Source organism: Protobothrops mucrosquamatus, unplaced genomic scaffold, assembly GCF_001527695.2.
Source record: "Protobothrops mucrosquamatus isolate PMUCROS unplaced genomic scaffold, P.Mucros_1.0 scaffold_238, whole genome shotgun sequence".
In the NCBI taxonomy this organism is placed as follows: Eukaryota; Metazoa; Chordata; class Lepidosauria; order Squamata; family Viperidae; genus Protobothrops; species Protobothrops mucrosquamatus.
The window spans coordinates 234,455-251,652 of record NW_015386314.1 but is presented as its reverse complement, the minus strand read 5'-3'; the positions used below and the strand labels follow the sequence as shown (position 1 = coordinate 251,652).

The window sequence follows — 17,198 nt, the reverse complement described above, 5'->3', positions numbered from 1 at the left end:
TGTATGAGGAATGTAATTGCTTCTTTTGTATATTTTTGTTAATCACTTTTTAAACATTTTCTTGTTAGAAAACATACATAAAATTTATTTGGACATTAATTTTCACAGAAATGTGTAGCATTGTCATAAAGTTAGTTTTATTTTTCTGAAATGTGTTTCTTGCATGAATAACTAATTTTTACATAAATTATTCTGTTTAAATAGTTATGCAGAAGGCATGGCGGGAAAGGAATCCTCAGGCCCGAATCAAAGCAGCGTATCAAGCTTTAGAATTAAATAATGAGTAAGTTTGCAGTCTAAAGCAGGTGTGTCCAACCCATGGCTTGAAGGCCACATGTGACCCTGGACAGCTATTAATGTGGCCCCACAAGATATAATAAAAATGTACAAAAATAAAGGAAGCTTGTTTATATACGTTAAATATTATATACTTTATATGCGGCCCAAGACAGCACCTCTTTACTCAGTGTGGCCTAGGCAAGTGAAGACGTTAGGACATGCATGATCTAAAAAAAATTATATAAATTAAAATTCTGAATTTTAGAATTACATTTTAAATGTAAGGCATAAATATAATTTTATATTACCTAGTCATATTATGAGCAGACTTAAATGATATGTGTAATAACCATTCTAATTTCTTTAAAGTTGCCCCATGTTATTCAGTTCTTTAAATAAGATACAAGATTATTTTAGAGGCTGAACTCTTCAAATGAAGTATGAAGTGATAATGTGAAGATACTAGATCTGTTTCTGTGGTTTAGTTCTTAAAAAGAAAGTACAGTGGAAGTAAATATGTGTTTCTTGGCTATGTTGTGAACTAGGAAAGCACATGCCTTACTCAGACTTACTATAAGTTTCATATTCAGAAAACCTTAATTGCTGTTATTATAATATCCAAATTCAAAATAAATCCTAAGCTAGTTTTTATTTAAACACAATATTTCATTGTTTATTAAATTCATATACCATCCATCTCACTGCAGAAGTGACTCTGGGCAGCTTACAAAATTTTCCCCTTCCCTTTCAGCTGTGCCACAGCATACATTCTTCTGGCTGAGGAAGAAGCAACTACTATTTTAGAAGCTGAAAAATACTTTAAACAAGCTCTGAGGGCAGGAGAAACAGTTTATAAAAAGTCTCAGCATAGCAGTTCACAAAATCCACACCATGAGGCACAGCTTAGTAAGTATTGTTGCACAAATTGTTTAAAATTGGTAGATTTGAGATTGGTCTCACTGTAATCCTTAACACAAAAACTAATACTTTTTAAATAATCAGGAGTTAAAACCAATATAACACAAAATTCTAAATCATAGATTACTGATTACTGTGCATTTTAATTTTACTGCAACAGAAAGCAGTAAAATTGATCTGACTGAGCAACCTACAGTATGTATGTTCATTTGACAGATAATCTATCAAGCCCAAAGATGACACAGTGAAATCCAGTTGAGTCCAATGTTTTAGTCCAATGTGAAATCCAGTTGAGTCCAATGTTTTGCTTCAGTGTTTATTTGCCAAACTAAAGCTCTACCCTAATAGATATATCCTAAGAGATTCTAGGGAGTAGCTACCCTGAAGTTTTTCCCCCTCTCCGATTCATCTTGGGGCTGCACAGTGTATTAGTTTGGGCTTTTCTCTGAAACGTATTGCCTTTTTCCTGGGAAAGCTGCAAAGATTCCACTCTGCTTGTTCAGGTGCACATTCCATCACATCTTACTCAATGATTCTTTGTTCAGCCAACATTCAAAGTTACAAAAGCGATGAATGAATGGTTTTTACACCTGGTTCTCAAAGTTTGGCCATTAGAGCACTGCTGTGGTCATGTGATCCAAATTCAAAGGCTTGGCAGCACACCCTGGTCCCTTGCACTCTACAGATCATGTCACCTTGTGCTCTGCCACCCCCAGTTGACCTTCACTGTCGTCTTGCTCCTGGTGCTGATGAAGCACGCCCAGCCTGACCCTTTGTGAGGCAGTTCCTGGCCATGCAAGACCTCCTTCTTGAGGTTGCATGTAGTGATTTCCTTGCAAGACCTTGGGAAGAAGTAGCTGGGGTTTGTACCACATAGTTAGGCTAGACTGCTCGGGCTTTGTGGGCCGGGATAACTGGGACTTTGTACTGGGCCATTGAAGCTGTTTGCATGCCCTACCTGCCCCCTGTCATCAGTCACTCCTGTCCAGGACCTCCCTGCAACTTCCTGCCAAATATCACATTGTCTTTGCTTGTTATAAGCCAGCAAGAAGTTGTGAGGAGATCCTCATTTAACAACCTGTGAGTCTCACTTAATGATGGCAGCAGGGACTGCCAGGATTGCCATAGTTAAGTAATGCAGCCATAGGACGTTCTGCATTACTACCACAGCATTTGATCCAAATTATCGTTATTGACTACCTATAGTCAAATTTAATGCGATGGAATTACTCCATTGTATGAGATTTCAACCTTAGTCCTATGTCCCAAATGTTACAGTTTGCAACTAAAATTGCAGCACTGACATGAAATGAAGCAGCCAAAAAAGGTTCTTCCATTAATGGAATAATAACAGTGTAAGTAATTTATATCAGTGCTAAGGGTACTTTCACATATGAAAGCATATATATAGTTTCATTTATCCATTCAGAGCTTTAATTTCTATAAGGAAGTCTTTGTGAGTAGCCCAGAGCACATAAGTAAATGCTTCATTAATTTTTCCTCTTTTTATCATGGGACCGAAATGACAAACAGTTGATTTTTTTTTCTTTCTTCCCTCTTTTGTGAAATGAAGATAAAAGGATTGTTGTACTATATTATCTGTAGCAGTTCTGGGCAAGACAGTGTTTTTTTTACTCTTTATTCTCAGTACTTCAAGTTTGTAGAAATGAAGTTAACCATTTACAAACTCTTTGAACAGATAAGATTTTTACTTTCTTACTAAAATCTTATCCTACTATTTGTCAAAAAAAATCCTGCATTACTGTACTTAATTTATAGCATCATGTAACTCTGGAAAGTTCATTGAAATAACTCAATTTTGGTTTTAATAGTACATTGTCCTATCCCCAGTGCTATCATTAAAGAGCTAGCTAAGTAGTCTAAGTATAGTATGTACTTATTGACTTTTTTGCAATAAGGGATCAAGATTACTACAGCCTTTTCTGTTTCTGTTTCTCTTCTTAGTGTTTTATGCCATGGAATGTGATATCTTACTTTTGAAGTCATAAAAAGTTCTCAGGCTTCAATTATTATTACAATGGAGAAACAAATATGATTTATTGTTTGGATGAGAGGTTGTTAGCAAGTTTATGATTCCATAGTAACAGGTTTAGGAACCCTTTGGATTTGCTGTATTTCATATTGGATCAGAATCTCACATGCCTGTAGACTTCCCTTTTTCTTTCAGAGAATGTAATATTCTCTTTCTCGTGTATGTCCAAATGGACACGTTATTAACTTGATAATACTTAAGTTTACTAAGGAATTATTTCCATTTTAAATATATTAGACAAGATCATTGAATAATATCTCTTTTATTTTTTAAAAAACATAATCTTTCTATATAGCAACATCTGCAAAAAAAAATATTTTTCCCCCAATGTAAAAGTATTCTATTAGAATTACATATATAATGAGTATAAAAAATGAAAATAAAATATATTTACTGTATTCTCTGCATTTTATGTTTTTATGGTCAGTAAGTATATTTAGACAAAATAACAAAATATACTGTACATATGTAAATAAAAACTCAGAGACAATGGTTACTTTTGCTAACAATACATTTGATGAATCTCTTTTCAGGAAGAGATACCAATGTATTGGTTTATGTGAAAAGAAGACTAGCTATGTGTGCAAGAAAGCTTGGAAGAATTAAAGAAGCAGCAAAAATGATGAGGGATGTAAGTAAGATATTTGCACAGAAGAGTTCAAAGAAATACTTTTTCATTTTCTCATTTTCAGTTGTTTTAATGTATTAGGTAAAAGAAGATCTGTAGTGTATTGTGATTAAAAATAATTATAATGATGGTCTAAGTTTGCATAGTAAGGGCATGTAAATTGAACTCAAAACATTAATAGGATGGTCAAATTAATCAGTTCTGAATATGAAAGAGATGTAATTAATTTGAAATAACAATTTTTGAAATTATTATACTTCTATCTGCCACAGTCAAAATGACTGTTTTCAGCTTACAGTCTTCATAACTTGAAAATGAATTTTTGAATTCACAGTATGTTGTGCACCATTATTGCATATGAATATTTTTAAAAAGTGATTATAGATTATGGTGGCCTCTACCTTTGATTTATTTGGATGTTAAGGGTTATCTGGATTCATTTCAGATCATCTTCACTCTAGGACTTTTCCAATTAGATGACTGCTTGTTTTAAGAGCTGAGTTGGGTTTTTGTGACTTAGTGCTGGGTTAAATGAAATCACAGCTTTTCTTTTTGTCTTGTACTGATTGGGCTTGTATGTGGTATAGCTGCATGTTGGAAAAAACATATGCTTACCCTTTTCTGCCTCTCAGCTTCTAGCACTAAATAAAAACCTTGCAAATTTGTATTGTCTACATTTCTGCACTCTACACTCATTTTTACCAAAACTATAATTGTACATAAAAATATTTTCCTCCCACTTGTTTATAGTTAATGAAAGAATTTCCTGTGCTAAGTGTATTGAATATCCATGAAAACCTCCTAGAAACACTTCTGGAGTTACAGGCTTATGCTGATGTCCAGGCAGTTCTAGCAAAGTATGATGGTAAGAATGTATAATAATTATGGAGTTTAGGGAGGGGTAGAAAGATTGTGTAGGAGAGCAAATTAGGTGATGGTGATTGTTTCAAGTAAAGAAAGTTGTTGTACGTAAATGAATGTTGGGAACACAACATTTATGAAGCAAAACCACTGGCTGTGTAGATCACGGACCTCAGAAACTTTCATTCTCTTTGCGAAAGGTACTTGTCTCCTGCTCCTGCTCCCAACTCCTTTCTGCCTCACGGCAGACCTGAAACCTTCAACTGAGGGAGAAAGCCATACCCCTCGCACCTGCATCCAGCCCGGTGGAGCTTGCCGCGCTGGGGGAGAAAGTGACCCCATTGTCCCCGGAGCCTCGGAGGCTACAAGCAGCCCAGAATGGAGGTCGGGGGGGGCTTCTGCATGCAGCTAGGAAGACCCCTCCGAGGGCTGGATCCAACCTCCAGAGGCATACAGAAGCCCCCTTCCATTTCTGTTCTGGGGGCGGCAGCCACTTTGTTCTGGAGTTGGGGGACAGCAGGAGGTAGGCACTGCAAACAGCGTGAGACTTCAGGCACCCATTCTCTGTGAAAGAGGATTGGTGGCTGAACTCATGCGATATTACTGCACTCAGGGCTTCCATTGACTCTCCTGTCCCTCAAAAGCAGGAACCACGGATCTTTTCAAGGCAAGTGAGTCCGGCGTGGCAAGCAGGGAGGGAAAAGCATGAGGTATCTCAATGGGTCGAGGAGACCTTGGGGGCCAGTTCCATCACTAGGCCCCCTATGGCCTTCCCTACCCTGAGATACCTCATATGCACTTACGCTAGGTTAAACTGAGAAAAAAATGACTGCTCAGGGTCACTTAGTGAACTCTGTGATCAAGTTGGGACTTGAATCTCTTCAGTTCAAAACTGAATAGCTGTAGGTTTTAAGCCTTGCTTCTGCCATGAATCTAATGATCTTCCGTTGTTAGTTTTGGATGGGTTAACACTTCCTCAGACATGGTGCTTGATCTGGAATCTTTCTGAACTAGTGCCTTTAGCAGGTGGAAGCTGTGACCAGGTAGGCCTTTTCACAAATGTACCCTATGCTCCACTTGCACTCATTCCTAGATTGACAGGCACTGGTCATGGTCACTCATACCCTAATCACCTGCCAGTTGGGTTATTGCAGTGCCCACTACATGGGGTTACCCTTAAAAAGCATTCAGAACCTTTAGTTGGTCCAGAATGATGCACATATGCAGTATTGGAGGGCCCATGAAAACACTACTGCCAGATTATCTGTGCTGGGTCCCAGTATGCAGAGTACATGGGGTAAGGTCATTTGCATGATTGCAGTGCAAAAGATTTCTCTTTCTTACACTAAATCAGGGGTCTTCAAACTTGACCCTTTTATGACTTGTGAACTTCAACTCCCAGAATTCCTCAGTCAGTGTGCCTGGCTGAGGAATTCTGGGAGTTGAAGTCTACAAGTCATAAAAGGGCCAAGTTTGAAGACACCTTCACTAAATCCAATAGAGTGGGTCATATTTTGGGTTCCCTTGGTAAAATGGTATCACCTGATGGGTTCTTGGAAGCCAGGTTTCTTGATTACAGTACCTGCCTTATGGAGTAGCTTTGTCCTATAGATTTGGAAGGCCCCAATCCTGAGGGACTTTTGGAAAGCCATGAAGACTTGATTTACCCTAGGTGTCAGGACCCACTTCAATACCTTATCCCAAGAAAGCAGAACTCATGGAAGCAAGCTCTTCCAAAAGGAACTTTTATTAGGAGAGGCTGATAGCAGCCATACTAGACAGGGTCTGAGAGTTTCCTGCTCAGATCGGTGATTTAAAGTGTCCCCAAGCAAACTCCACCCCATAGTTCATCCGGACAGTTCAAACCGGCCAATTTCCAGGTGTTAAGTCCATCGTGGGAAAGGGAAGATAACATCAGGCTGGTTCTGGTTGGAACTGCGATGGTCACCTTCTCTGAGAGCTGAGAGTTAAGCCGGTTGCCGAATGCTGCATTCCTTTCTACCTCCCCCTTTTCTAGTTGACAGTTTAAGGAGAGGAGTTTACAGAGAGAAATAGTGTAGGAAAACGAAGTGTTACATTGTAGCAATAGAGGAAGCTAAGGCAATAAACCCTCGATCATTCCCCCCTCCCCTCTAGGACTATGGCAGAACCCAGGGAGAGAAGAGAATGGAATTTGGATCAGAGGAAGAAGCAAGGAAAGTATGAAATCAGACAGATATGGGTTCTGACATTAGGCACTGTTGTAGGATGCCAGTGGAATTAATGGAGCCTGGTGCCTGTAGAGGGACATATTGATAAGGTGCTTTTTATAGTGGCCTCAACTTAATTTTTTAAATGATTGTGTTGTATATTGTGTTTTATATTCTATTCAATCACTCAGAGTTTCATTGTGAGATATGTGGATGTATAAATTTGTAAAAGCAATCAATCAGTCTCCCCAGCACAAATCTAATATGTTCACTGCAATACTATCTTGGATGAATATACTAAATGTAGAAATATGACAATAGAATTAGAATAGAATAGAGCTGGAAGAGACCTTGGAGGTCTTCCAGTCCAGCCCTTTGCAGAAGCAGGAAAACCTATACCATCTCAGACAAGTGACTGTCAAGCCTCTTTTTAAAAATCTCCAGTGATGGAGTGCCCACGATTTCTGGGGGCAAGCTATTCCACTGGTTAACTGTCGTCACTGTCAGGAAGTTTCTCCTTAATTCCAGGTTGCTTCTCTTTTTGATCAGTTTCCAGCCATTGTTTCTTGTCCTGCCCTCTGGTGCTTTGGAGAATAATGTGACCCCCCCTCTTCTTTGTAGCAGCCCCTCAAATACTGGAATACTGCTATGATGTCTCCCCTATTTCTTCTTTTTAGACTAGCCAAACCCAAGTCCTGCAGCCGTTCTTCATATGTTTTAGTCTCCAGGCCTTTGATCATCTTAGTTGTTCTTCTCTGAATTTTTTCCAAACTCTCAACATCTTTTTTGTAAAATGGTTACCAAAATTGGTTTCAGTATTCCAGGTGTAGTCTTATTAGGGTTTTATAAAGAAGTATATGATTGATTTTTGTCTTTCAGATTTTAATCTCATATATCTAATATATAGATAATTTCCTGTATAAATTGCTGTTTGGGGAAGGAATGATTCTGAAATGTTTCTTACTTTAGGATCTAAAGACAACAATTTATTGTTCCATAGATATCAGCCTTCCAAAATCAGCAGCAATATGTTACACAGCAGCACTCTTAAAAGCGAGAGCAGTTTCAGATAGGTAAGTGAAATATTAGATAGGCATATTGATATACGGTAAAGCAGTTATAACATGTTTTCATTGTTACATTCAATGAAAAATCATGGCAGTTTTGCTTCCAAGTTGATATAAAGGTTAACATAAATCAAATTTGTTTTGTCCACTTTTTTAAAAAAAAGAGGACAAGTGATTGTTTCAAATGATTGTTTTAAGTGGTTGTTTAGAACTGAATATTATGGGTATCAACTATATATGGCCACAACTGAATTCATCTGCCTATATATTGCATATATTCCAATAGGAGTAATTTGGTAGGAAGGTAAGATGTAATGACAAAGATTGGCTACATTTAAAAAAAGAGGAAAATGTAGCCAATCTTTGTCATTACACCTTACTTTCCTACTAACACTCCTATTGGAATATATGCAATATATAGGCAGATGAATTCAGTTGTGGCCATATATAGTAGATACCCATAATATTCAGTTTTAAACAACCACTTAAAAACTTTATTATGGGAAGTGGCAAAACTAATTACAAATATTTGGTTGTCTAATTTCTTATTGTGAGTTAGCAGTGGCCTTTGCCAGAGGTATACCATCTTATTCAAGTCAAGGATAACATATATCCTTTGAGTGAAATGCTGCGAACAACGTTCAAAAGGGGATAAAACTCGGTTAACATAAAATTGATTTGCTTAAATGTAAATGTAAATAAAATGACTTAAATAGTTGATATGAATACTCTCCATATATTTAAAATTAAAATTCAGAAGAAAATTTTGGAGGACTTTGGAGGGTACACCTAAAATTTTGTGTGCCATTTTGCTTTCTGTGGATATAGGTAGATGGTTGAGACTACACAGAGTAATTAGAAATTAAGTTTGATTTAGCTTTCCTGGCTAGTTCAGCTGTATATTGGGTTTATTTAGTGTTTTGCAATTCTATCTATTTATGGTTATTCAATGGGTATTTATTCAATAACCTATTGGATAGCCATAAATAGGTAGAATTACAAAACACTAACCATACTTAATATACAACAATGGTTGGTTTCTTATAACATATTAAGCCAAACAATCTTTATTAATATTTGTGGAATTTGTGAGGCAAGGAAATTTTCGTGTATCTGAGATACTCATACATTTTTATCTGGCAAGTAGAAACAGTGCTTAGTTCTTTATTGGATTACAATTTTCTGGTATAATGATATTTATATTACTAATTTGAACTTTTGCTCCTATCATATTTTGTAATATAACAAACTTTGGAATGTTGCTGTAGGTTTTCTCCAGAAACTGCTTCTAGAAGGGGACTTAGCACAGCCGAAATTAATGCTGTAGAAGCAATACATAGAGCAGTAGAATTTAACCCTCATGTACCAAAGGTAAGTACATCCCTAACCATCCTTTGCCTCCTGCCACAGACAAGTGTTGATTAAATGCCGATAACATTTAACTTAAGTTTGAAAGCTTAGTGAAATAAAACTATTTTCACTGATCTTCTAAATACCAAAATAATTTGTGTTTTATAATTTTTAAATCATTTCTCTACATAATATATTGAGCATGAAATATTATTAGGAAAATATTATGAATCTGTAATATAGTAAAAAACACACAAATAAACAGCGGGAGAGTAACTGGATGCATATAGCATTAAATAGAAGTTGAATAAATTTCATAGAAGTTATTCCCAAATATCTGAGAATATTGTTATGAATTATGAAGCAAAGAGACATTGTTTATTGGATCTCTGAAAAGGTTTATGCTTTTTTGTTATCAATCTGGCTAGTCAGCCTATCTAATTGAAGCCTTTCTAAGCCTTTCTGTTAAGGGACTCACTTGGCCATAGCAGGAGAATTATTAGGGAAGAATGTTTCATCCAATCTTAATAACTCTTCAGACATGCCTGAAAGGAAGGATTTAGTTAGGAATTCCTAACTTTAATTAGGAATTCCTTTGCGTAGCCATGTAGTCATTAACAATTAAAACATTTTAGTTTTGAAATGATAGAAAGGAGGAGTGAATAGCTGCTCAGTAGTGAGAATAGCTTCCATTATATAGTAGCTGCTTCTCCAGCTTCAACGTTAGATTGCTCACACTATGCCATAACAGTGCCAAGCAAAATAATCCAATCCTGTGTTGGTAGCTGATCGTATTAACAGAGGGAAAGCTACTTATCTAATCAGAGATAAGCTGATAATAGATGGCAACTTGAAAGTATAGGAAGTCCAGTTCCAAACTACATCTCTGTAGAAAAATATTGTCTTATCGTGAGTCAATACTGTTTAGTCAACTGAAGTTGAAGGCTAAATAATCATGAAAGCACTATCAAACTAAATGTGATTATGCCACTTATTGTGGGAATAGACAACTTTACAATAAAGCCCATTAAAATCACCAGATTAAATCCAGGATACAACATGGGCAAAAAGCATTAGGAAGAAGTAGAACCACCATAACACTCTCCACCATAACACTCTCCAACACTGAAGGCTATTAAATTATCAGGAAAGGCCCGTGTGCAGGCATAACCAGTATTTTCTTAGTGCTATATCCCAGTCTGAAATCAGACTGGAAAGGTTCTGGATAATCTGCTTCCTTTAGGAGCCTTTGGAACTGAAAGCTGATTACCTTCTAAGATCAAAGTAGGACACAAATCATCAAATTTTGTTGTCTCAAGCAAAGATTTCTTAGGGTTGGGAGGAACACTGCCCCTTTTGAAACTGGTGAGGTAGCTCCTTCTCTCAAGAATGTATTTACCAGTGCATCAATCCCTCCCATCTTAGGAATTGTTTATCCCTCATTGATACGTCCAAAGGGTTCAAAAGAGTATTGAGCTAGAGCTTAGATCCCAATATAGTTAAGCAAGAATTTAAAGAAACATTTGAAAATAATGCAGTTGGCACCAGGCTATCTAAGGGTAGAAATGTTCTTTTAAAATATATATTTTCTTTTGGTGTGTTATTTATTTGGCTAAAAGTTGCATCAGGCATTTTTCAATGGATTTTAATTTTTTAAAATATATGTGCTACTATATGTTCATTTTTCTTATTATATAATGAATAGATCAGGAAATAAAAAGGGGAAATTCACATATTTCTTTCAGTCTTTTTCTTCATCTTTTTATGTCCCTGATGCCCCTTTTAACTCCAAAGTAAGTCCATGAATACAGATTTCTTGTAGATAAGTGAGAATATGGGGAACATGCACAGATCTTTCATTGTCCATGTTGGTGAAATAGGGCTATGCCCATGAGTGAAAGACGAGCACAGCATGCTTATGTTTCATAGAGTGATGTGATGTGGCAGTAATTTGGTTTATATATAAATATGATCTTTGTACCAATATAAGAACCAAAATACAATTACTTTATTATTCACCTTTCCAAATATTATACTTTTTTAGTCACATTTCCTAGAATATAGCCACAAAATCTACTCACAAAAAATGCAAAACTGTACAAATTTCATGTTTTATTTATTTCCTGCCTCTATTATTTTTATAAATAACTCTAGGCAGCAAACATACATAGCACTCCTTCCTCTTCTTATTTTTACCACAACACTCCTATAAGATCAGAGAGAGTAACTGGCTCAAGATCACCCAGCAGTATTAGGAGAAATGTGCAAGAAGATAAAACAAAACAAAATTAAGTGTCCTTCACTGGTGAATAAATGATGCCACAAAATATTTCTACAAATTGGCTATTTAACTCTTGTTAGTGCAATGGTACAATATTGATAAAGGAATTTTGGGAATATGTAACTCCTTAAATGTGTGAAAAATTTATCAGTAACTCTTCTGGAAGCAGAATTAGAGCTAATGTAGAAACATTTGCTGATCCGACTTATGCAATGGTAATATTTTCATGTAGAAAAACAAAACAGTATAAATATTAACGTCAATAATAATATTACCATTTACAATCAAACTCATTTTAACAGACCTAGTCAGAATTTAACTTGAAAAGCACCCTATTTCAAAAGTGCTTCAAATTTAGTAATTAAACAAAAGCCTGTGTTAATTTCTTCAGCTTTTGTAACATACATTTATTATTTCTTAATCCATTTACCAACTAAGATGGTTTTTATTTTTTGTAAAATTTCATAAAAAGGTGTGTATAAAATAGTGTATAAAAAGGTGAAAAGGTTGGAGCTATAGTAGGTTCGATTGGTGGGCAATTTGTAATGAAAGGTTGTGATATGATAGATGTGCACACAGAAAAGTGGAAGTTTACCATTCATTTCTTTGGGCTGAACTTTTTGTGATCTCTGTCCCCTCTTACTATTATGAGATTAGTCAGACAGCTAGGTGCTGCCATCTAGTGGGGCAAGACTAACTTACTTTCAAGTCATAGTTCTGCAACTGTATTTATATCTGCCTATCTGTGTTAATGATGTGTCATTAATACTATTAAATAGGTAATATAATTTATAGCAGTTCATTTTTAAATTATCAGTCACAGGCTACAATTTATCTTTAAGCAATTAGCAAACTTCCAAACTCTTAAAGAAACACTGAAGTTATGATAGCATAATTTTGTTGCAAAGTCTGCAACAGACACAAGAAAATCTTGAATGATTTGTATATATGATTACACTTACAAGTGGGCAAATAACTGTAAATCCCAGTAACCATAACTTTTTCATAACCATTATGAAAAAACATTATTTCTATCATTGGCAGTTCCATGGTTATCCCAGTATGTAAAGCAAAGGATTCTATCCTTTGTATAAGGGAACTATAAAAATAATTTATATAAATACATTATTCTTAATTATTTTTGCTACATATACTTGAAATACTTAGATTTATTTTAATATATAGAACTGTAACAGATTAAAGCCTGTCTGTAAAATTTGTACTGCCCAATGGAAAAAAATGAGAAATGTTATGCCCAATTCATCTTTTCCTAAATAAATGTGTATACAGTAATTGGAACTTCAGATAGCCATGGCTGATCATTGATAATATATTACCCTTGTAGCCTTAGTAATAGAAGGATGGCTTATCCCTAGACTTAATCCTCTTTTGATAATCAGGGTGTCCAAATAGTTCTTTCCTTGAAGGTTTGACTTTATTCATCTAGTCTTCTCTTTCCTTGATTATGCATTGGGAGAGCTAATTGTTATAAGGATTTTCTGCTCCCTTGCATGACTGATCAAAAGCACAAATTCATTTCAGGCAGTCTCATTTTTTCTAGCCTCTGCCTTTAGGGTGGAAGACTGGGATGTATTATCATTATCCAAGAATTACAGTAGGTGTCTGTCCTATATCTTCAGGACTACTGTGTCTTTGAGGAGATTAATATGTTTTATGTACTTCTCACTGGCATCACATATCTAGAAAACTAGTGTGTCATAGTAATAATTTTATATTCTTATCTAGTAAATCTTTCAGATTTCAGTTGTATTATTGTGAGTTATATGTCAAGAGGCTGTGGAAAATAACATATCAGAGTTTTTAGACCCACTGTTATCTTTGATTAAATTATTATTTTAATTAAAGGTAACTGTGGGTCTAAAAACTATAAACAAATACGAAGCTAATAATTTCATGGACTTAAAACAATTATGGCAGAGATTGGATATTTGAAGCTACTTTCACACTATGACAATGTGTGAATGATTCCTTACTGGTTTAAAAAAATAATCAAGAAGGATTAAATAGGATTAGTTAAGAGTATTGCCCTCCAGTAAATTGACTCAAGCACTAAGAGAAGAATCAGTCAGGCAGTACATTTGGTTTGACCATCACAGCTTTGGCTACATTCCTTCAAGAACCAGAACGGGAAAAGTTAAATTCTTTAAACTCGATTATTAAATAATCTCATTGTTTGTGGTATCTGCAAGCAACAACTTGGCTAAGTTCTTAGAGTTTTGTGGCAAGTCAGCAGAAATATTGGGTACAATCAAATATTGTATCTAATACTTCATATTATCAAATATGACATTGATTTAACTATTAATAAATGGAATGGGCTAGTTCATAAATTGTAGACATTAGTTAATTGAATGGTTACAAATATTTGGACTTTCCTCAAGGATATATTTCACATACATAAAATATTTTCAGGGCATGATTGTAGTTTTTGGGTGAAAAGAATCCAAAATAATGCTGGAAGGAGATAATTATTAGTGTCATTTACAAGTGAATTCTAAGTATTTGGAAATAATTTATTATATGCAGTTATCTTCCATTCTGCTTCAGGTTTAGAATCAACAATGAACTCAATAAGAAAGTATCTTCAGTTGCAATCTAGGACAGGAGGAAGGACATTGCAGCAAAACCATCCGTTTTTAAATTTGCTGCTTTTTTCAACATAGGAACTGGAGACTTTAATTTGAAACCTACTTGGAAATGGATAACTCCAACTAAAATGAGCAAACACTATAGTTTTGTAATCGTCTCTAACACTTGCATTACCCCTAGTAAACTGCTTGAGCTGCTATTCTATTTTGTACACAAATCACTGTTTTATCAAAATTTTACCAGGGTAATATTTTTGGAGGCGCGTAATATAAATCTTTATCAGACTTTTGCACAAAGCAGTTTATGCAAAACAATACTGCTTTCAAATAAAATATCCACATTAAATTGATATGGTCTTTCCTACTGTGAAAGATTCACAAAAATGCCTTTTTAAATTTCAATTTGCCAAATAATTCACATTTTCTTACAATTATTGCTTTCTCTTTCTCGTACACAAATCAAGATTAAACTAAATTAAAAATACTTACACAGAAAACACTTAAGTGTTATGTTCTATATAGTTTCTCATGACTTCTCATTTTTTTCTTCCAGTACTTGCTAGAAATGAAAAGCTTAATTTTGCCTCCTGAGCACATTCTGAAGCGTGGGGACAGTGAAGCAGTAGCCTACGCATTCTTCCATCTTCAGCACTGGAAACGAATAGAAGGGGCCCTTAACTTGCTGCACTGCACATGGGAAGGCAGTAAGTATTCTTCTGTCAGTAGTACAAACTTATTTTTTTTACTAGTTTAATACAATACAATAACCTAATACAATAAAATGTGCTCTGACACATTATAGCAGGATCTTTGAATGGATCAGTTTGTTTTAATGGTTGTAGACTACACTTTAAAGTCATAATCTGTTGGTGGCTTATAGTAAACGACAGCTTGATAGTAAATTAGAGTTTGCATTACAAACCTTAGACGGAATTGATGTCAGCTTTAGAAGTTTATTTTTTTCTAAGGAAAATAAGAATTTATAAATGTCTCTTCACTCACCATATTTTTCTTTTGAACAGATACTTATTAGTCTGCTTTTCCACATTTCTGTTTTTAAAGGTTCTAAATAAAATGCATTTAAATAAAATGACATTCTCAAACTCCCCAAATTTCATTGAATTTAATCTTTTTTAATGGGAAACTTAATTCAAACTTATTTTCATTGTAGACTTGTTGGAAATCTATAAAAAGATGGAAGATTTCTTATAAATCCATCACAAGCAGCCATGTTTGATAATATATTTTTTGACTACATCCTATTGTTTTCAGAACACTTAGAGGAAAATGCTGATTTCTGGAGATTATTATTTTTGTAAATAAACTGTGTAGAAATAGAATCAGAAACTAATTTTAACATCTATTTCACTAACAATTTCCAGACAGTCTTTGAAATTCTCACTTTTAAATTGTGGCAAAATCTAGTATGTAGAAACACAGAAATCATCCTACTATGGCATATTTTTTCAAAATAGCTGCATAGCAAGTTATTGCTGTGTTTATATCATGTCATCCAACAAAGCTTTTCTAAGTGGAATAGAGTGCTTAATTCATCATTAGGCTATATAGAAGGCAAAGCCTCTATATCAAAGTAACACAATATAGTTTGTAAGGTATTTTGAGGCTTTTCCCCTCCTGTCTAACAGTACTTGGATGTCACTGTGAAGGCAGGTGTTGAAATCAAAGAGGTCAGAAAGCATCATCCTATTTATTTGGATCACAGTGATCTTACACTGTTAAATATCAAGCTATTTGCAATATTTAAATCCCATTCGGTTTGTGAAGAAGGTCACTAGGTTGCTAAAAGTAAATTTTGTGGATTTGCTGAGGAAATGATGGCATTGCTTATAAAGAGTTTGATTGCAGGTTTGTTCAAGAAAACCTAAGCAAGTTTTCCTGTTAAATATCTATTTTGAAACCCTCATTTGTGTTTTTTATGGCTGCTAGTCAAATCTCACTGTATTTTATACTGGGATTACTTTCAGAATTCTCATGGACAAGTTTCTTATCCTTGTAACCTTTTTACAGACTTTACACTGAGAAAAGACTTTACCAAGATCCTATATATTAATTTGTAGAAATTATAAAGCAGTTTTCCATGATCTGATGCCAATCATTATTTTTACCTCTTTTTCAGCATTTAGAATGATTCCATATCCGTTAGAAAAGGGACATCTATTTTATCCCTATCCCAGTTGCACAGAGACAGCAGACAGAGAGTTATTACCAAGTAAGTAGATTTTTTCATACATTTTTTTCATTATCTAAGGTATAGCATTTGTATACTGTATTTCTATGCAAACACATTCAATATATCAGCAGGTTTAAATATTGTTAGTTTTAAATGTGACAGTGAGGAAGAACAGTATTGATCTGCTATAGCAGGGCTTTTCAACCTTTTCACCCATTGTACCACTTTTCGGATAAGGCAATATCCGAGTACCAACACTCGCCCAGCAAGGTATCAAAAACGTGACCCAAAAAAAAAAAGGAAAAAATGAGAAAGTACAGGTAGTCCTCGACTTACAACAATTCGCTTAGTGACTGTTTGAAGTTACAAGGGAATTATGACCATTTTTCACACTTATGACTGTTGCAGCATCCCCAGGGTCTTGTGATTTACATTCGGATGCTTGGCAACTGATTCATACTTATGACGTTCACAGTGTCCCAGGGTCATGTGATCAATGGCCGGAGGGGCGTGGCCAGCTGATCACTCAGGTTGCAGGGTTCCTGTGGGGGGGAATCCGTGGGTCTCTGGTGGAGGGGGATGCGACTGGGGCGGGTGCCTACCTTCCTTCCCTCCCTTCTCTCCCATTGTCCCTTCCTTCTTTCCTTCCTTTCCTTCACCTCCCTTTGTCCCTTCCTCCTTCCCTCCCTCTCTCCCATTGTCCCTTCCTTTCTTCTTTCCTTCATCTCCCTTTGTCCCTTCTTCTTCTCTCCCTCTCTCCCATTGTCCCTTC

General features: G+C 35.4%; 1 protein-coding gene across 1 annotated transcript in view; it reads left to right on the top strand.

Annotated features, from left to right (window-relative positions):
* The first annotated feature begins 206 nt into the window (after positions 1–206).
* The window catches only part of LOC107300562 (suppressor of tumorigenicity 7 protein homolog), a 34,708-nt gene continuing 17,716 nt past the window's right edge, over positions 207–17,198 (top strand). The window contains exons 1-8 of the mRNA XM_015829879.1: positions 207–283; positions 1,031–1,185; positions 3,784–3,881; positions 4,629–4,743; positions 7,929–8,001; positions 9,264–9,366; positions 14,789–14,939; positions 16,373–16,465. Of these exons, the coding sequence (XP_015685365.1) occupies positions 207–283; positions 1,031–1,185; positions 3,784–3,881; positions 4,629–4,743; positions 7,929–8,001; positions 9,264–9,366; positions 14,789–14,939; positions 16,373–16,465 (865 nt within the window). The remainder of the gene's footprint in view (positions 284–1,030; positions 1,186–3,783; positions 3,882–4,628; positions 4,744–7,928; positions 8,002–9,263; positions 9,367–14,788; positions 14,940–16,372; positions 16,466–17,198) is intronic.